The 21,936-nt window shown below is 42.0% G+C and overlaps 1 protein-coding gene across 3 annotated transcripts; it reads left to right on the forward strand.

Annotated features, from left to right (window-relative positions):
* The first annotated feature begins 272 nt into the window (after positions 1–272).
* Positions 273–20,976, forward strand: hivep2b (HIVEP zinc finger 2b). 3 transcript variants are annotated; one of them, XM_068338189.1, is made up of 7 exons: positions 273–406; positions 10,024–13,927; positions 14,942–15,099; positions 15,221–15,396; positions 16,062–16,160; positions 16,248–17,005; positions 18,139–20,976. In XM_068338189.1, the coding sequence occupies exons 2-7, from the start codon at positions 10,127–10,129 to the stop codon at positions 18,556–18,558; spliced, it is 5,412 nt and encodes a 1,803-aa protein (XP_068194290.1). In that variant the 5' UTR covers positions 273–406; positions 10,024–10,126; the 3' UTR covers positions 18,559–20,976. The 3 variants fall into 3 exon arrangements, with proteins under 3 accessions (XP_068194290.1, XP_068194289.1, XP_068194291.1); XM_068338188.1 differs by lacking the exon at positions 273–406 and adding an exon at positions 6,141–6,326; XM_068338190.1 differs by lacking the exon at positions 273–406 and adding an exon at positions 6,141–6,326 and having other exon boundaries at positions 14,945–15,099.
* Positions 20,977–21,936: the final 960 nt, after the last annotated feature.

The following is a 21,936-nucleotide window of genomic DNA, read 5'->3' on the forward strand; positions in this document are numbered from 1 at the left end:
CACATTCTTGTTTCCCATGGAGAGACCATTTTAATCCAAATTGAATATTTCTTTATTTCCATGTGGGCTAAAGCTCTAATGGGTTGAGGGGAATATTAAACTAAAATAAATTTCGTCTTCAAAAACCATGTTTACAAAATAATTCTTGCATGTCAGTAATAACTTCTATTCTTGAAACGAAGTGACGTTTTCTTCCAGTTTTTATTATCAATTTTGCAGCCCGGTGTTTTTTGGCGCCCCCTTCCGCTCACACCTGTAACAACAGCCGTGTGGGACATTTTAAGGCAAGGTGTAAGCGCAAAACCGCTCCTTCCTATTCCCCAGCTTTATACGGCCTACCCAGGAAATCAAACGTCCCCTGTCCTGCAGCAGAGCCGCGCCGGTGACATGAGACCGTCGGTGACCGGTAAGAACGCTTCCCGCCGCCTCCCTCCGCGCTCACACCGGGGTTTAACGCCGTGACCGTCGGCCGCGCAAACCGCCGATCCGGGAGGTGTTTTTTCACCTAAGATGGTGAGTCCGATGCAGGGCTGTTCTCTCTGTTGTGTCTGCTCTCTGCTGCACGCCTTTAAGGTGGGAGGTCCCTGTTCTGTAAATGTTCCATGACGTACGGATAGGGGGTTCTAAGGGGTTCTCACGGCCGCGCATTGCCCCACTTTGCTCAGGCTATTCCCCACCGGAGAGGGGCGCACGACAGCTGATCGTCCAAACAACAACACAACGACGTGGGGATACAAACCGATCAGTTATGACATAGTTATAAGAGTCAATACTTTAAGGTAATTAGAATTAAAAGCCAACATGTCTTGTTTTAAAATGTATTTTCGCGTAAAGTCTGACTGCAACTTCTTACCTCACCCAAGGAGAGTTGGAGCTGTCGTCTGATTTTCATAAAATGGACTGAAAATCAAATTAATGGATTTTTGGTCGGATGGAATCTTTGGCCAAGGCAGAGACTGATTTGAGGTAATTCAGGTACAGAAACATACTCTGGATCACATTTTCACTTCAGGGTGATGAGATACAGACTATTTATTAAAACATTTTGTCAATTTTATGAAAAATTACAACAACAGCAACCATATATCCCAACAAATATCCAACAGTCCCCTCCAACTCACCACAATTAATCTCAGAGAGATTCATCCTGGATTCCCTTGGAAATTAAAGGAAATGTAACGCCCTATGTTAATAATAATAATAATAATAATAGTAATAATAATAATAATAATAGTAATAATAATAATATAACAACAACAATAACAACAACAACAAACAAACAAATTAAATATAAATAAATAAATAACAAACCAACCTGGATCTGTTTCAGTGGGCGTAATGATGGGCGTAAACAACTGTTTGTCTCTTTCTAGTTTTTCCAAAGATCGCTTCCAAAATTCCCAGTCTGGGATGAATAAAATAAATAAGTGATCTGTGTACGACAGCTTTATTAATTAAACTGAGCAAACCACTGAAGGCATAATGCCACCCAAGTGTGTGGGATTAAACAGCAAGCTTCTGTTCTGCAAGCAAACAAGGTGTGACGTTTAGCCTGGAGATGTCTATTGTGACACTTTATGAGTCGATCAGCGTCTCTAAACATACACTAACCTGTGAACAACTAATATTTACCATCTCTGTTACCAGCTGGTTGTTCTTGTAATCTGCTCGGGCCTCTCGCTGTCTCCTGAAGACATTTTCAGCTCTCCTTCTTTGCATTAACTGCTAGCTGTGTTTTAAAAATCCAGATTATGGGGGTAAACACATAACAGCCCCCCCTAAAACATCCCATTCCCATCTTGTCCTACAGCCTTGATGGTTTGCTCCTTTATTTTAGCCATAATAGGAGTGTCAGACTGTATTTCTGCCTCTGCAGAGGTAGCAAGCGTTGACTCAACATTTATATAAGTGCGCCAGCTGGACAAGTGATAGGACATTTTGACAACTCAAAGATGTCACCAGCGGCTAGTAGCATTCAGCAACTAATCCAAGAAAAGAAAAAACAAAATAAAATAAAAAAACCCCTCATATTTAGTCTGTAAACCACTTAACTTTGGAGCAGAGGACAAGAACAACAGATATGGCAAACAAAGAGTTGTTGCCATGTTATTTATGAAGCTTAATGCATATTTAAAAAGTGACGCCAGACACCGACCCTGCTATGGTGTATGTACGCCTCCTTTGCCTATGGAAATACCTTCTGAATTCAGACGTCGCAGCTGCGTGATGCTGCTGTTTTACTTAATGTAAATGCATGAAGACGGCGTTTTTATTGCAGCTCTATGATGACCTGCTGACCCGTCCAGGGTGCACCACACCTCTTGGACAATGTCGACTGGGATTGACTCCATCTCCACAACCCTGATAAATATTAGCAAATGTAGCTATACTGAATGGATATGGATAAGAGATATATGCAAATGTTAAAAAAAATATATCAGAAATTATTCCATGATAACCTCAATCCGTCGTATAAATGATTCAGTTACTGTAGATGCAGCTCTGTGTTAATACTACCCTGTGATCACACATTAATGCACCATTTTCTCTGCTTATTTCTGGTGTCTCGGTAATTATACATGTAGATAGGAAGTGGGGAAACTGCTACAGACGTTGGTGCAGTTGCCATGGAAACACACAATCATGTCAGATTATTTTCAGGTACTGCTGCGATAATGGCACAAGTACGCCGCGACGATAAACGGTCTGATTGATCAGGAATCCGATGAAGATTTGTGAACGAGAAGGTAAAGACCCGCAGGAGGGGATTGTATCAGCTGATTTGTTCGACCTGGAGCGTTCAGTGTCCGCTGTAAGTGATCTCTCAGTATGGCAACCACTACAGCCAGGAGGTAGTAAAACCTCATTCCTTTCATTCATAAACCCTCCCTCTGTGTGTGTGTGTGTGTGTGTTTGTGTGTGTGTGTGTTGTCCCCCGTCTGTTTTAGCTCTAATATCATTAGAGGCCAGCCAGTGGGTGCATGTGTGGCATTCAATCACATGCAAATTCGTGGTAGATTTGAGCCCTGGCGTGGCTTTAGTTTGTGGAAATGCTGGCCGACGGGGAGCATCCTGGGGGACAGACCATTATATTTATAGAGATGGGCGACTTGACCTTCAATGCACATTGACTATCAGCCATTTTAGCGCCGCTCCTCCGGATACTGAATACAGCATAACGGAACTCGGCTGCAGTGCAGTTAGTTGGCATCAGCTTCTGCTTCTTTGGCTTGTTTGAGGCTATATCTAATAATAACTCTCTGCAGTTCCATAATATGGGGGGATTGTGTCAATGCACACTCTATGCATTTATTGCTTCGCTGGCATACAATGAGTTTTCTGAGACAACTGCTGGAAGTGTAGGTTCAGGAATCTGATCTCAGAGGTGAAGTTCAACTATAAGTTAAGTTTAAACCAAGCTTTACGTTGAGAGTAAGATATGTCACAGCAAAAGCCCAAAGCCAAGGACTCCTATTCATAGAGGCACCCAGTTGTTCTCACCCACTGGCACAGAGTGAAACTGAAGAGGATGGCTGAGGTATTTATAGTTGTGGAAATTATATTGTGCTGAAAGGCCAAAGTTTCACACAAATGAATGAGGTGGAGTTATCATAAATCAGTTCAAATCGAAGAGAAGACTTTGTTGTACACTATTTTGGAGCAAAAAAAAAAAAAAGGCTTCCAGTAAGTGTCCTTATTTTTGACAACAAAGGCGTTTTTACAAATCTCTTTGTTGGATTGTCTTTAGAGGAATTATTTAAAAAAATTTTTTTTACAGATTTTAAAAAACCTGGCAGAAGGAGTTGGCATACATGGGGAAAAACTCATGTAACTTTGGTGCAGATTTAGATTTTTTTTAATTATTCAATTTCTTTGTATGATGAGGTGATTTACACCATTTTACTTCATATCTCAGGAAATAATCCATAAATCATGATGTAAAAAAAACAACATATTTTTGGTGTCGACAGACTCGCGTGGGATTGTTCAGCCTTGGAGGAGTGTGTCCATTCTAGGGATAGATATGAATTTTTGCAGGTAAGACGGTTCTGGCGTTTATCCAACAGCCACTGGCAGCAGAGAGCACAGAGAGCCCAGTGATCCCAGTGATCCCAGTTCAGCTGTTAGTCAAGGCTTTGTAGCTGAAGCTGCAGCTCCAGCAAACATTTAAAAGATGGGACTGCAATGCGTGGCCGATTATAATTATTTAGTGTTCACGAATGAAATTACAGTATATTAGTGTCACAATGTACAGAATTAGTTATTTGCTTTCTGAAGCTGCTAACAGTCCAAAGCTAGTGGACTGCTGATCGCAGGGGCAAATTCATAGATGATAAATATAAGACACGAATACGAATAGTAACCACAGTCCAGATCAACCTCCAGAGAGATGAAAGGTGAACTCCAAGGTCAAGGTAGATCAGTGTTAGATCACACCACACGTTGTAGTTTGACCCAAAGTGGACTTCATGGTAGACGAGCAAGGAGGACACACTGTTGAAAGCAAATCAGGAAAGTGTGAGGCCGGATTTTGCCACAGTGTCACAAGCCACAAGCCTTCTGGGAGAATGTCCTTTGGATAGATTGGAGCATTGGCAAGGCACATCAGGTCTGTGTTCAGAGAAGCAAAAAATGAAGCATACTAAGAAAAGAACACTGTCCCTTCTGTAGAACAATGGAGGGGGTTCTGTTATGTTCTGGGGCTGCTTTGCTGCATTTGGCACAGGGTGTCTTGAGACTGCAGGTTTGCAGGTCGTGGGTTACAAGACCCACAAACTGCAAACCTGCAGGCGGTGGGTTTTGCTCTCAGCCTAATGTTTGGTTGAGAGCAAAACATTAAGCTGTTCAGAAGTGGACTTCATTGAATCCTGATCTAGATTCTACTGAACATCTGGAGAAGAGACCCTTCAAACCGGAGACCACTGGAGCACTTTGCTCATGAGAAATGGGCTAAAATGCCTGCTGACAGGTGCCGAAATTGTTTGATTGTAGGTGTAGCCTCACAAGGTTGGGCCACAATTCGAAACTAATGTTTGATTTTCATTGGTTAATTTTGAGTAAATTTTTAATCATTATTATTTTTGTCAGTTTCAAGTTATTTCAGTGACCATTGTGTGTTTTTTTTTTTCATTAAGAGAAGGGTAACAACACATTTGTCCGTGTGTATGCTAATAAATTTGAGGATGGTATTTTTTAACACTATGTATTGATTTTAAATATAATAATGCATTAAAAAGTGCATTTACTTGAGGAGAATACAGTACGGTCTGTACATTAAGGATTATGTTAATGGCATAAATAGAGCATTTTTAAAATTAAACCATGTACATAGGGAGAATTGACTGAGTTTGATTCCAGTGGATAGTATAGAGGAGGTTAACAGCATGTCACACTGAACTCAAACATCTGATTCACAGGATGAGGTTTGCAGCTGCACATAATCTGCAGCATTGTCCTAGTTTTCCCTCGTGTTAATGACACCCTCATCACGACTCTCTCCATTCACAAAGCAAATCCTGTCGTGATGGGAAGAACTGGCTCTGAACAGGCTGTGGGTGTCGAAGGATTCAGCGAACATGTCTAATTTTTGCAGCCTTCTCACAGCCAGACACATGCTTGCCTTTCATTGAGCTCCTCTTTATATAGAAACCAAGTAGAATCAAGCTGGAGGAAATGTACATTCAGATCTGCTGCACCATATCATTAGAGTATTTAAAGAACTTTGCATTTCTTCTGTGTTCATATTCACATGTCCAGCTGTGTGAGTGAATAGGTGCGATGATTTGATCCAGATCGGGATAAAATAAAAGCCCCACTCTGGAGAGGTGATGCTTTAGGTCTTTACATGATGATACCTGACTCCCCCACTTTGTGTGTGGAGTGAGGCAGCTGCTGCTGCTGCGCTTTGTGTGTGTGTGTGTGAGAAAGAGAGAGAGAGAGAGAGAGAGAGAGAGAGAGGGCGAGAGAGAGAGAGAGAGAGAGAGAGAGAGAGAGAGAGAGAGAGAGAGAGAGAGAGAGAGAGAGAGAGAGGAAAAGCGTCCTTAAACGTGGGCTGTTGTGTAATCCCTCCCAGGGCCCCTTTGCTATTTTTGTTCCTGGGTCCGCACGTCACGGTTGGGTATTTTCTCTGGTGACTAGCTTGCATCAATAGATCTTCTAATGTACACCCAGTCGGCCAGCAGCTTCATGACTGATGGGACTTTACCTCGCTAAATTTATGTCATTTTGGTCGCTTGGACATGAGGAGAATGGGGAAGTGGACTATGCAGAATGAGGAATGTCACATGTGACTGTCGATATGGGACAGGGGACTATTCAAATGTCAGGTCTGTATGAGGATATTTGATAGTTGAATGTCAGCTACTGTGTGAGTCGATGCTTTCTCCTCATCAGATCATCAGCTGCATGTCATTTGCGTGTTTTCATAAGAGTACATTGAGGGTTTTACCATCCAGCTCCCCATAACCTTACGATATTCATTTGTTGTCATTGCTTGTTTCTTTTCATGGCCAACTAAGCATCTAATGATGTAATGCAGCGACATAACGATGCTCTCCATAGCCAGCGTTTGTAGGGATGTACCTCACATGAACGTCTGCCGTTCAGAGAAAACCTCTCCATGAAATCAATGTCTCCATCCGCTGTAGCACAGTCGACCCACAGCCATCCTGAAACACACCTACTGCCACCCACCTGCCTCCTGTTGTTGCTGCTGTGTCATATATTTTATAAAGGTTGGTGCTTGTTGCTGGGAGAGAGAAAAGTCTGGTGTGCTTTATTCCAAAAAAAAAAGTCTGTTGAGAGACTTGTCAGTGAATATGTCGGCTCCGTTCCCTCTCTATCGTGCTTAGTTCAAAGGTATGCATTGTTTCTGAGGGTCTTATCTCGCTGTCACTCTGCACCCATATTCCCTCGTAGCTCACAGAGGATGGAAACTAAGCAATGAGGTCAGATCGACCTTGAAAGGGAGCTCCCTATCAGGCCTCTGAATTTTTTTTTTACCCCCGAGGCACCCCACTTAGTTTACCTCTCACAACCTCTCCACTGATACATCATTCTAATCTGAGGTAGCCCTTGCCTTCCCTTTGTTATTTTTACCCCTACAAGGAGCTCTCAAATCCACAAAGTCAGACAATGAAAATTTTCAGAAAAACACAAATGGGTGATTCACAAACCTTTCGAGCATCTCTCGGCATATCGAGAGTCACCTTGGCGTGGTATCCTGTGGTTTATGCCTGAGGAGTGTGCAGTGTGCTAACAAAGAAAGCGAGGGAGTGCGAGAAGAGAGTGGAGGATGTCCTAATTAAGGGGAACTCAGAGGGTTTGAACCAGATAATCTTACATAACCTTGTTAGGGAGGACACGGCGTTTGATACTGAGAAGACAGAAATGACGTGCCTTGAGAGACCCATCCCCGTGGTAAGAGCCCAAAGTGGAGTAATGTAACCACGGGGTGATGATGATGAGTCCAGTATGTTTGTGTACAGAAGAGGAGACGGTCCTACAGTGAGGTTAAAGGGTTTCGGATCCCTAGAGAGAGAACGTGACGATGCAGAACATTTTGTTACTGTTTTGGATTGTTTTGCATCAGAAGAGCTGGAGGGCTTACACATCACCCACGGTCTGCCACCAGAGTGTGCTGGCAGTCATTGACAAACATACCACAAATGTGCTTTCTTTTCAGACATTCTTTGACTATTGTCTCTATGTTTAACATATATTATAGAAATCATTTTCACCTCAGTATATAATTGTAGATTTATTCCTTTTTTGCAAAGGTAGTACAATGTGTATATTCGGATTAAGGAAATAGCTCTAGGTAGTGTTCATTTTAGTCCTGTGTCAAATATCCTTATCCATTATACCATTTTTACTTTTGGATGACTGAAAGTATTTTAAGACATCAGACTATTGTCAACATTTCAGGCATTCTAGCTGTCAAAATCAGTATTTTTGATCATGTCACGCCTGTTTCACTTCAGATTGAATTATTTTTGTATTCTTTTGATGACCATAAGATTTTTGGGTTTAATCGAAGAACCAGGGATACATTTTTTAAATAGTCATATTTTTCATATGTTAGAATGTGCCCTTCAACTGCCTCTGACTCTTTACACCTATACCCAGCATGCTGTTGGAATGGGGGTATCAGGGCTGTGTCGGTCCAAATCTTTCAAACTTTTAAAGGAAGGATGAAGGCGGTCTACCTACTAGATGTGTTCTACCTTGTCAAGATGAAGGAGGTGACAGGAAATGTTCCCAAGGAAGTGTTTGTTCTCCTCAGAACCTGGAAAGCCTTCTTGAAATCTCAGTAGCCCTCTGGACAGCCTGAGTCTGACAGATTACCAATTTGAGTGTGGCTTGCTGGCTTTTGCCTTTTCAGTTCATATAGCCTGTCGATTTACCTCCACAGCTACGAGGGCATTTCTAGTGGGTGAGTGGGGATGGGGGGCAACCACAGCTCAGCAGCAGGATCTTGAAACATCATCTGCTTTTCTTTTGTGTGGCTGAAAAAAAAAAGATATTCAATTTCCTGTGCATTTAAATTTTCATGTTACGTATTGGTCTTGTCATTTTTTGTTGTTTTGTTTTTTTAATACCGCTTAGTGTTAATGATGTTGGTGTCATTTCACCCTCGTCTGGGTGACAGCCCTATTTCATCACAGTTTTCTGTCAGTTTTCTTAGTTGCAGGACTTTGTATTGTACTGCAATATCTCAGATTCCGACTCAGAAAGTTGCAGTTCTCTGTTTTGATGAACTTTTTTGGCTCCTACTTTCAGAGTCGGAATGAGTGACAATACCATACATCTATTGGCAGAATATAAGAGCCAACACAGCAGTGTAACAGAAGTGTCTGGGGAATCTCTCAGAGGAACTGCCCCTTGGCGAGCTGCCCTGACAACTAAATACCTTCAAGGGCTTCTCTTTTTTTGCGTTTGTACCCCTGTTCGGAACACTGCACTGATGTGGCCTGGCGGGGTTTTGGTGTTACAACATCACTTCTATGCAACTTAACCCAAAAATCTCTCTCAGACATTTGTTGTGTTTGTAAGGCTTCTGTTTACATGGTTACACTACACGAAGGTTCACTGGTTGTGGCTCCAAAGGTCTGCTGGTAAATCCCCAGTCCTGACGGTCTATATACCCAAGTGTCTTTTGGCAATACTGAAGAAATAATTACTTCTGATGATTCCATCCCTGTGAATGGTTATCATTCCTGCTGAGCAGGTGGTGCTTCTGCCACCAATAGACTATGTTAATGAATGGGTGAATGCTGGCTCACATTGTTTATTAGTTTATTTCAACAATGTCTTACAAAAGCAACAATGCACTGTATAAAGTTAGACTGCGTGTGGATAATTACATGTAGTAAATGAAAAAAGCGATTGAAAAATTTAAACTATTGTCTAAAAGCACCAAACAACACAGTGTAAGAAAAGGAAGACATGACAGTTGCTGGCATTTCCCCGTGATGTCATTGCAACTCAAAGCGGGTGTCCCATTATAGATTTGATCTCATTGAATCCTTGACCATGAAAATCTTCCCCCAGAATTTGGTACCAGACTGTTTTTACTGATTGTCTGACAGTTACTTCAGAATAACAGTATTTCACTAATAGTGGGGTCCTTCAGGTTCTAGCTCACTAATGTATATCCATGACGCACATGTTACAGTAAGTCTTAAAATCTTAATTACTTATAAACATCAATGCTCAGGACTTTGGGGCATCTGCCAGGCATGACATGAGACACCTTTGGTTTTAAAAGGCCGCAAGGAGAAAATATTTTTCCATTCCCGCTGTGATGGAACTCATTATGCATTTTATACTCCAGTTTTACAAGGAGGACTTTTGGGAAACAATCTTAAACAGCTCTTACTCTTAAGAATTTAACTACTGAAATGATTGTTTAGAGTTAACTTTCTTCATTTCCTTTGTCTTGACAACTTTTGGATGCATCTCTATGTTGTAGTGATTTTAATTGCTTTTGTCTGATTTCCAATTCTGTCTTATTTCTTTCAGATGACCCTTCCCTGCAATCAGTTCATATGTATGCTAATATCACTACAGGTACATAACCAACAGCATCCTTTAAATTGATCCCAAAGAAACTGACAGGGGATTCATGGAGTCATTGGAAACTGCTGCAGGGGTGAAAAGCTCCGGTGAGGGTCAGGACAGAAATGTTGCCCACAAAAAATGGAACTCAGGGTCGGCTCATATTAAAAAGAGTCCATCATCCGAGTTGGAAGGAAAGGGGTGGCATCAACAACTGCATGGAGGTCAGAGCAGAGACACAAGTGGTTTCAAAGAAAGGTCTGACTCAGGGAAATCACTGCAATTAGAAGATCAGCACTCCCAAATCCATAACACAAGCCATCAAGACTATGAGGTGTCTTCATATCCACTGGAGTCCACTAAACCTTTAGGCAGACACAAAGTTTCTGCTGCTCAGTCTCCAGGACCTGCACCAAACATAAAGTCAACCGGTTCTCCTGAAGAGATGGATCAGCTGTCAGAGACTCTCTGTAAGGTGGAACAGAAGCCACAGAAGCCTGGAAAGTATGTGTGTGATTACTGTGGAAGGGCATGTGCCAAACCCAGCGTACTTAAGAAACACATTCGTTCACACACAGGGGAACGGCCCTATCCATGTGTCCCCTGTGGATTCTCTTTCAAAACCAAAAGTAATTTATACAAACACAGAAAGTCCCATGCTCACGCAGTCAAAGCTGGAACAGTGCCACTCTCAGAGCTTGGTTCTTATAATGCCAACACTGACCAGGGGTCTTTTGAAGGGGAAGGAGAGTTGTTCTCTGATGCTGAGCAAAGCACAGACACGGACGAGGACACTCTTAATGATCCGCTGCTGTTGCTCGACTCTCCAGTGGAGGGATCAGATAACACTGCTGTAAAAGTCCTGAATCTCATTGCCCAGAAAAAGGGAGCCACATCAATGTCAGCTCAGGATGGTTCGCCCCAGCCTCAAGAAATCAATGCACCTCCTGCTGCTGCCGAGGCTAGCCGTGCAATTCAATCTTGCACAATCAAACAACGGCTTGCACTTCGGCTTTCTGAAAAAAGGAGCAGTGACTCCGACCACAATCTGTCCCTCCCAAGTCAGTCAAGCAAGGGTAGCACGGACTCTGGCTATTTCTCACGTTCTGAGAGTACGGAGCACCAGGCTGGTCCTCCAAATGCTAATGCAAAGTCCTATCAAGAAATTATGTTCGGGAAGTGTTACAGACCGAGTCCTAAACAGACAGCAGCTTTTGTGACATGTAGCACAGATTCAAGCGAGTACGCAATCAAACGCTCGCAGAAAGGTGTTTCCCGTGTTTTCACCCAAGAAAAAGACACTGTTGATTCAATAAAAATAAACACAAAGTCGTTCACGAGGGAGGAGGAAAAAGAGCCCCTGTTGGATGCTGATGTGGGGCCGCTGATGAGAAGCAACTCAATGCCGACATCATCAGCAGTCTGTCTGACCATGCCTCAAGCTCTCAGAGGCAGCCACTCATTTGACGAGAGAACGAGCACGAGCGGCATGAGGAGGCTCAGGCGGCAAGCTGCTTTTGAGCTATCTGCACATGATGGCCATGCTGATAGTGACAGTCATGGAAAGATAAGTGAGAGTGGTGGTTCACCCTCAGGATTGGAAATGGAAAATTTCCCTGCTTTGGCATCCAATATGAGCCATCAGAGACAGGCAATGGAATTGGCAACACGTAAACGTCGGAAAGAGAAGAGGGAAGAGGAAGATTTGCCAGGACCAGGCCGTCATGACCAGTACGAAGAAATGTTTGATGCGAGCAAGGACTATGATTCAAAACAAGCTGCAGCAGGTATTATGGCTTTAGGAAAAGGATATTCTTTAAGTACGCACATGGACAGGTGTGACATGGACATATCAGTGAGCCTTGAGATGTCTGGTCGAAAAACTTTAGGGAATGTCATTTCTGTTATCCAGCACACAAACTCAATAAACAGGCCTCACTCTGAACAGTCTGAATTATACAAGTATCATGGGCAGAGGCAGGAAATTGCTTTATTTCAAGCTATGGATGAAGGTGAATCACATGACCTGGAAAGGAGTGACAGCAGACTAAGACAGTCATTTCAAATGGGGCCCAAACTCGTGCGACAACCCAACATTCAAGTCCCAGAAATTAGAGTCACAGTTGAGCCTGACAGTCCTGAAAAAGCTCCAGAAGTGCAGGTGAAAGAGCCAGAGAAGCATGTGGAGGAGTTTCAGTGGCCTCAGAGAAGTGAAACTTTAGCACAATTCCCCCCGGAAAAGCTCCCTCCAAAAAAGAAAAGGCTGCGTCTAGCTGATATCGAGCACTCGTCTGGTGAATCTAGTTTTGAGTCTGCCTGCACCAGTCTCTCCCGCAGCCCGAGCCAAGACAGCAATTTATCTTATTGTTCCACCTTCTCCTTTGACAGGGAGGAGAGCTTTAAGTCAGTCTCTCCAGCCAGACAAGATGAATTTGGCAAACCTTTAGAGCTCCTAGCTGTGCCAGGGAGTGGGCACTCCCTCTCTGTGCTCAACCAGCGTCAACAACATGAAATGAGACGCTCCTCCTCAGAGCAGGCGCCGTGTAACTTGCGTAAGGAATTCCCAGAGGTACGCAGCGTATCATTTGACTATGGCAGCCTTTCTCCGACATCCAAAGTTAGACACGTGGACATCAGTGCTGGCCACTCGAATATGAGGGATAGAAGGAGGGGAAACTTGGTGCGACAGGAGTCATTGAATATGGACACTGAGGTAACACAAGTCCAATCACAAGTGTTTCCACACTACCTCAGCAGCACCTCCCCACCATTCTCAACAGTTGCTATTCTGCCTCAGACGATGCCAATATTTTCCACTGGGAATACATTCCCCCAGCTGTCACATCCGAGCCTGTTAGTTCCCGTAAGAATACAGACTCATGTGCCATCCTATGGGAGTATCACATACACTTCAGTGTCACAGATTTTTGACAATCATTATGAATGCCCGATATCATCCACCTCTCAGAATCAAGCTTCACGGTTTCTTTCCCATAACGTATTATCTCACACCAGACCACCTTCGATGCACACTCTCAATGTCGAAGCCCTTGATTTGTCATCAGCAAAGCTCAAGACGGGCATACCTCTCTCTCTGACCTCCAGAACTATCTCAACTACCAACGCCTCCAGCGGCGGGGCGAACAAACGGATGCTTTCTCCTGCCAGCAGCCTGGACCTTTTCATGGAGGTTAAACAGCAAAAACGTGTGAAAGAAGAAAGAATGTTTGGGCAGATTGTGGAGGAACTGAGCGCTGTGGAGTTGGGAAAATGTAATCTGAGTGACGAGAAGGGGCACAGGTCAGAGATGCAGGGTGTATCCACAACTCACGCTCAAGATGACACATGTCGGAGTAAATTTATCACACTTCATCAAAAAGTGACAGAGGCCACCGATCATGGATTTGAGTCGGCTATGGAAAGTAGCTCCCTGGAAAGCAGCTCGCCTCCCTACTCCATGACATCAGCCAGCGAAGTTAAAGAAGTTGGCACAGAGAAAAAAGTGCAGATGGATATGGTTGCACAGCTGGTTACCAGTCAAGATGTCCTGATCTCAGACACTGAGCATTCAAAACTTTTATCTCAGTTTCCAAGTCTTCGCACTACAACAGGTGTGAGCTGGTGTTATCTCAACTACACCAAGCCGAGCTGCTCTCAAAGCAACACCCCTTTTTCCTCCGTGTACGCCACCTGGTGTGTGAGTTCCCACAAAATGAACCCCCTTGAACTGAGTACCAGCACTGCTCTGGCTCTTTTGAGGTCCAAGCAGCGCGGAGACAAGGTCATATACACCGTGGCCGCCATGTGTCAGCCTGGCACAGGAAAACTGGTTTCATCCCTCATCCTGTGGAGGCAGAGCATGGAACAGGTAACATTATTAGATAAACTATAATCATTTTGACCATCAATAACAATAACCCATCAAATAAATAATCAAACTGCAACAGGTAGTTTTAAATGTCAGTCATAGAAAAAGAACCCACCAAAAAATGATGTTTCAAACAAAGTGGATAAACTCAACCATAAGACGAGGTGTCAGTAGGGATCAAACTGAAAATACTGGAAAAATCTATTCTGAACATTTTGAATTATGTGTTTATCACTACTAACAAATTCTGTATTGGTAGTCTCGCCCAGTTTTTGGATGATCTCATCTACACTTTGGTAGCAGTTCCATACCTTTCCCTTCTCTGTTAATGTACCGTAACCCAAAACATACCCATACACCCTTGACCCCGTAGAGATATAGCCTTTTAATTTCCCAGATCTGGATTATTATGCATATTTGGATCTATATAGTGGTGGAACATCATTATGAATACTAGCAAACATTCCCAATCTGTCCGTGTTTAAGTTGAAAAGTCTTCCAAAATCTACATCTGTATCTGAGTCTTCCCCAATCCAGCAGCACAATCCAGCCCAGTTTAAAATGCCAAACTATGCCAAAAAAATTCAAATACCGAATTTCATACTACTGTTTGAAACACGTTGGGGTAGGATTCTGTGAAATCTTGAATTTTTCTAGAGGAACCTGTATATGCATTACCTACTCAGTCATGAAAACCATATCAGGAAACAAACTTCTGAAAAATCCACCAATTTTCATTTTTCCCAGAAACTGAAGCCTCATCGAAGCAGGAAAAAAAACAAATCATCCCAAACAAATGGTTGAATGTCTGTTGCCACGGCACCAGACATTGTTTGTACTCAGGTTCTAAAAATTGGAGTAACATGTGTTGGGTTTTCCCCCAGCAGTAGCTCTAGCAGAAACATACTGTGTAATACCATGTGTGACATACAATCCTGGAGGAGTCGTGTTACCCTGTCGATAAGCTCTGTGCTAAAAGTGAATGTTAACAAAATGTTTGCTCTTCTGATTCAGCAGCCAAAGAAACCGGAGCCCAAAGAGGTGGACATCACCTATGGGAAGAAGGTGAAAGACATGAGCTGTAGAGTGAAAACCAGTAAGGAGGATTGGAAAGACAGGGAGGCTTCAACGACCCAGACCGTCCCGACACGCGTTAAGATCTTTGAGGGAGGGTGGGTAAAGATAACACAACACTTTTTGCTGGCAGCAAGTACAGCAGATAAATCTGGATTCTTGAGTTCATGTTGTTCATTTATACTCAGGACTGCCTTGTATTCATTATCTGTCTTTCAGGTTCAAGTCCAACGAAGACTATGTTTATGTCAGAGGTCGAGGCCGGGGGAAATATATTTGTGAGGAGTGTGGTATTCGCTGTAAAAAGCCAAGCATGCTAAAGAAACATATCAGGACTCATACAGATGTGAGACCGTACATCTGCAGGGTCTGCAACTTTGCTTTTAAAACTAAAGGTAAGCATTCAAAACTAGAATGAAAAATGCTGACTTGACGGTTCATTTGTTAGATTTACAAAAAATTTATTATTTACAGCATTGAAATAATTTTGGGGAAATCTTGTTAATGAAATTCAAAAGTCTTAGGACTTTAACATTTGGATTCACAGCAGCAGGCAATGTTCCATTGCAGACAAGAAATTGCTCACATTATCCGCCTGGCAAACAACAAAACAACACAGACTTGTGGACCCAAATACTTGACTCAAAATGATCAGGACATGTTTAATACTTGTTTTTTGATCACGGTTGGTACACAAGGAATTGCAAGGCCAAGGAATAACAGTCCAAAAACTACTAAATTGGCTTTAATATACAGAAAAACAGTAGAGGATGGCCAGCATGTGAGATAGAAAGTACCAGGAGGATTTGGGAGCACACATTACATATGCCAGAAGGAAATGATCACTATCACTACCCTGACAGTGGTAAAAGATGCAAGTAATCAGATTCGGGGTGGGATTGACAATCACTGTGGTGGGAGAACACCTGAGGAACAGGAAACATAGGGATGTCTGATCAGGAAACATGCAACCCAACTTTCCATTGGTATAAAGACAAATTTTTGGGTGAAGTGTTCCTTTAGTAATAAATGATAAACTTTATATTTTCTCATTTTATAGGAAACCTGACTAAACATATGAAGTCAAAGGCACACATGAAGAAATGTCTTGAACTGGGAGTGTCGGTGTCAATGGACGAGACGGAGATCCAGGAACATGGTAAGACATGCAGTACATGTGGAATATTGTTGCAAATGCATTACTGACTGATTCAACTAAACTGAATTGCATGGGGTTTTTTTTAAGTTGATGACATCCAACAAGAGTCCAAGACAGAGGTGGCGGCTACAACCAAACACCAGTTCTCAGATGCGGAGGACTCTGACGGCATGGATGAAGAAGAAATCGACGAAGACGATGATGAGGACGATGAGTACGAGGGTGACTCCACTCCAAAGTTGCGTTCAAGAAGCACCAGTCCTCAACCATGTGGAGTTACATCTATGTCAGTCACGGCCTCTGCTGCCATCCATGGTTATTCCCTCTCATCGCTGCCGGATTCTGACATCCGCCATCAACCCTCCGGCAGGCGGACAGGCTTGGACCAACAAGAGAAGTCGATGGATGAAGACTCTCTTGCCGTCTTGTCTCCAGACCAGGCCAACTTCCTATTTGACCCCTATTCTTCCTGTCTGCTCTCTCCTGGTTGGGAATCTCCCATCAGGGAGCCCTCCCCTTCACGTCTGCGTTACCCATCCCCAAGGCGAGAACTCTCCCCACGAGGTCGCTCCTCTCCCAGATGGGATACCTCACTGAGGCCCGGCTCGCCCAGCTTCTCACCCATCCAGCTTCTCTCCCCGCTTTCGGTTGAGCGACCATTGTCTCCTGGGACAGAGATGGTTGGAAAGCGAGAATCCTCAGTCCGTGGCCGGCAGAGAGTTGTGCTGAGGGCAGTGTCGCCACGCAGAGGCTCGCATCAACACAAAGGCAGCGGTGATAAAATCAGACACCAGGCAAAGATGGAAATGGTTCAACAACAACAAGCAGCTTTTGAAATGGAGCTGGTATGTGCACTTTTTTCACTGTCAGCAATCGGATTGGCTTTAGCTCCACTTTATACTCTACTTCATGACGTTTATGATATTAAGAGGTATATCAGTTCAACTGATTCGAAATATTACCATTAAAATCCTCTAGTGTCCAGCGACTTTTAGAGTTCACATACTGTGAACTCAAACAGTAGCCGTCTAGTGGACTGAAATCTACAGGCTCAGTTGGCACTCACTGACATCAGTTGAGCTATGATGATGTCACAGAGCCTATTTATGACTCCAGATTTAGATTAAGCAAAAATGTTCAAAACATTCCAATAGGTCTGGATGATATTTGCTGGAAAGGTTGACAATTTTGCATCATTTGTGATGTTTTCTTAAAGGATTTCTCAAATTCATGCTGATTTGAAACATTTTTGTTATTTTCTGTGAAAGTTGCCAAACTAAAAAAAAAAAGTATATGACTGGTTTTCACTATGGGCGTGTTCGTATCAGAGGGTTGTTGTCATGGTTGTAGACGACGGTGATTGTAGTCTCAGACTATCCTGTAGATATTTACTTTCGACCTTTATGGTTCTACCTCTATAAAATAAGACTCAACAAAATGTGTCATCAAAGCTTTTCAAGACTTTGAAAATGTATTTGTTGCTTCCCCCATTAGAAAAAAAATATGTTCGTAGATGAGTGCTGAGCGATAGGGAGGGCACTCATTTTTGGTTGTGGTCTCAAAAAAGATGCTGGGGTTTGGACAAAACATGATGTTCCACCATGGATCCAGATCTGGATCATAATCCGGATGAGAGAGATTACAGTCTATTAATAGAAGAAGTCAGTATGCATTGGGTCACAGTATGGTAACAGAAAATGCAGGAGTAGATTTTATATGCTTGTAAGTGAAATGATGTCATCACATCAACAACATTGTAGTGCGTGCTATGTGCTGGGTGTGACATGAAACATGGTTCAAATTATTGGACAAGCATCTTGATTTGACATAGCCCGGAATTCATTCCCCTGTTTGTTCAGTTTTTAATGATGATACTGGTGGAGGTATGCGCTCTCTAGTTGCTCTAATCTGTTTTCACATGAGAAATCCTCCTGGCACAAGCCAAACTGCTCCTAACGATGCCAATATGTCATTTCAGGATCAAAAAAGTAGCTTGGGTCCCGGTCTGCCTGCCGCTGCCAGTTCTCATCACCAGAACATCCTCAGCCACCTCCCTCTTCACTCCCAGCAGCAGACCCACAGTTTGCTCCCAGTCGTTCCAGTCGGAGGGCTCCAGATGTTACCCTCCCCACCTTCCTCCAGTGCTGATGTCACCTCCTCCTTGGCGCCGAGCCCCCAGAGCAGCGAGGGCCAGGGTTGCAGCAGCAGGGAGGGATCCGTCCACTGGCTTGAGACTGGAGGAGAGGACGTCAGAGGCGAGAGCCAGCTGTCCTCCCATCAGGATGCTCAGGAGAAAACCTTCGACCCCGGCGTCGGGGACAGTGGACAGGAGGAGAATGTCCAAACCTGCTTGAAAGCCATTGCATCGTTGAAGATAACCACAGAAGACCCTCACTGAAGCCCCCCTTTTTTTCTGTCTCCTTGATTCGATCCAGGAACAAATGCCCCCTGCTTGACACCCTCAGCCTTTTAGGCACATAACCTCATCTTAATCCCATTAGAGGCAATATAATAACACTTCCTCTGGTCGTGCACGGACAGCAACCTTCATCGAAGAAGATGCTCGCCCTGGTTGATGTGCTCCTCTCTTATTATTGGATGAGCAGCAGGATGTCGTGCAAAGTGGAGAATCATTATTGGGTGCAGGTGCAATATGGAAAGATATTATGCTAACATGCCTTTGATTGATATAGTAGTTTGCGTACAATTGCACATAAATTATATTTATGGATTCTGTACAAATGTCCTTAACATATACTCCTTCTTTAGATGCATATGAACAGCGTATTTTACTGTATGTGTACTTTGAAAATAGACTGTTGTTTAATGTAATCATATCAAGGTGTGACACAGTAGTGAAGCAGTATACGAAGACTATTTATAAGGGGAAACATGTGTGTATTATGAAACAGTCTGACCAAATTTTAAGTAGATGCTTCTTGTGCAGTTTGGTGCTTCTAATCAAGCAGCGAGGGTCTGTGCCTTTTTGTTTTGCTTTGTTATCAGACGGTTGAAAAATGTCAAGGTACTCGCTCAAAGGACAGCTTTTTTTCTTTCTCTGTTTCAGACGGATGCAGCTTGATTTTACGTGAAACAATCTTAAAAAATATTGCATTTTTCTTAATGTTGTGGTTTTTATCTTGCATGGGATTTGCTATTGCACAAAAATAGAGATATGTACTTATGAATACTGTAAGATGTATTTATATATTAGAACGTGAGCACTTATTGATACTGGTAAATATTTGACTACTATTTATATCTGTACTTATGCAGCAGTGATGCCGTTATGCAGTGAGCCATGCTGGCATTGCTTTCAATCTAATGTCAATGCTTTGATTAAACGGCCTTTATTTTATTTCTCTCTTCTACAGGCGACCATTTTTTGAGTTTTTCCAATGCACTTTCAACCTTCATCTCTGACATTTAGCTGATCCAGTCAGCGACAATGGGGGAGTAAAACATGTTACGTTCTCTTGTGTTTTTTTTTTTCTTTTAAAACATTCCAGTTTTTTTTCTCATTTTGTGAGACATGTTGCACACAAATTTCAAGGGGCTGCGATGATCAGTAGTGTGTTTTGTTGCACGTGTAACTGGATAAATCAATATCACTTACTGTAAGTAATACTAAAGTGATGATGTTAAAAGCGTGAGTTGGTTGCTAAAAATGTAAGTAATCATTCACATAAGGCGTTATTTCTTCTGTGTATAAATATTTTTATGATTTAAACTATTTTTGCAGTGTTGAATTCTGAAAACTTTGTATGCGGATCTCTTCAAGAGGTAAAATGTCTGCAGTTAAAGGTGGTTTTTTGAGGGGGAAAAGGCCATGCGTCTCATCTCTTTCACTAATTTGAATTAGAAGTTAAAACTATGATAGACTATTTGGGCCTCATTTACAAAAAAAATCCCAATTTGAAGATAAAGTTCAAATATTACGAGGAATAATTTAAAGACTTCATGTTTGAGTGGAAATAATTTATTCTCGTAATGTTATGACTTTAGTTTTGTAATATTATGAAATTATAATTGTAATGTAACATCTTTATCCTTTTAATGAACTCTGAAAAAGGAGGTCACATTGTTGTAAATGTATTCTCGTAATACAAATCTTGTAATGTTACAACTCAATTCTTATCATATTACAATTTTGTTCTCAAAATTCTACAAGATACTCATAATGGTAATTTATTTACCACAATAATTCCATAATAAATTCATTGTCATAATATTATGACTTTATGCTCCTAAAAATGTTAACTTTACTCTTAATATATTTGTTTGACTCTCGTAATATTGTAGATTTTTTTCATGTGTGGCCTCAATACTCTGTCATAGAAAACACTTTGTTCACTCATGTTTACATTAAAAAAAATTAAAGGTGCACTGCTTTCATTTGTGTTTCTGGAGATGTATGTAACCTTTGATTCATGTACTTTTTATTTGTTGTGATAACAGTGCAGAACGCTCACAAAATGTGAAGGGAAAAGTGAAGCCTTCTATTAGCTCTCGCATACAGTATGTATTCAGATTGTGTTTGTTTTTATTGTGTACTCATATTTACTGAACTGCATTGTGCCTCTCATGTCTATGGAATTCCCTGTAAAACACACAGAGGACAAATCATTTTACCTCTCAGCTAAGAGTTTTTGAGGAAAAAAGTCTCAGTAGCCAATCCGTTGTTTCGCTATTTGCATCCAAACTGGTCAGTCAGGACGGAGTGCCTCTTTTATGCTACGGGGACATTATTGTTTGGTGCTCTACTTTTTCAAATTAAATTCAAAAGTGTTTTAAAAAGAATATACTTCAAACCCAAGGATGTGTGTCACGGCTTATTTCATTTTTATTTAAAATGCATCTCCACCTGCAGAGCAGAATGAGTGAAAATCATTCCTGCAGTCACAAGAAATGAATGCTTCCAAAAATAGTCCTTATGTTGTGGATGATATTCAGCCAGGTTGCATCAAATTCACCGTAACGGTAGGGTGGTACTACAAAATCCTTTTGTAACATTAAGAAATGCATGGCTTCTTTCAAACTCTTTCACGTTAGCATCAGTAACCTCTTTAGCATATCCTGTTCAGGGCAGTTCTTTCTTTTAATTGAAGGTATCAACAGCATCTCTGTCGTTAAATTGTTATCCACATAATAGTGATGAACTTTTTAAGTGTCCTCCCTAAACTATCAGGCACAAAATGATCCTTAATGCTAATGTTGACAGATGTTTGTAGCGTCTCCAAAGATCAACAGATGGTGTTCCTAAAGGCTAATTTCATTCTCAAACCAAGCAAATATGGAAAATATAGAAATCTCCACCTATATATTTGAATAAGCTCACTTAATACACTGCCACAATGTCACCGACCCCACCCACTACCTGTCAATCAAGCACCCAACCAATCACGGCGCATCTGCTAGAAGGCACCACTTGAACGATATGGCGTAAGGCATCTGCTATGTTAGGAGAAGAAATAACTATGGATGGTTCCTGATAGCATTAATATAATAAAATAATTTTGTTGTGTTAAAAAATGATTGTGGTTAGCATGATAGTGATAAGACTATGTGTCAGGCTTAACAGAAAAAAATAGATGTCTGTGGTGAATCGTCTTAAAGAGCGTTGACTCCTCTGGGTTGGGGAAGAGATCTGCTGTAATTCTAACCAATCATAAACTTGCCTTATTTCCATGACTGGGCCTCACAGGCCAATTTGTTAGAATAATGATGTGGCTGTTAACAGCATGTCAGCTTAAAATAAAACCTGTAATGAGATTAA

This window comes from Antennarius striatus, chromosome 17, assembly GCF_040054535.1.
Source record: "Antennarius striatus isolate MH-2024 chromosome 17, ASM4005453v1, whole genome shotgun sequence".
Lineage (NCBI taxonomy): Eukaryota > Metazoa > Chordata > Actinopteri > Lophiiformes > Antennariidae > Antennarius > Antennarius striatus.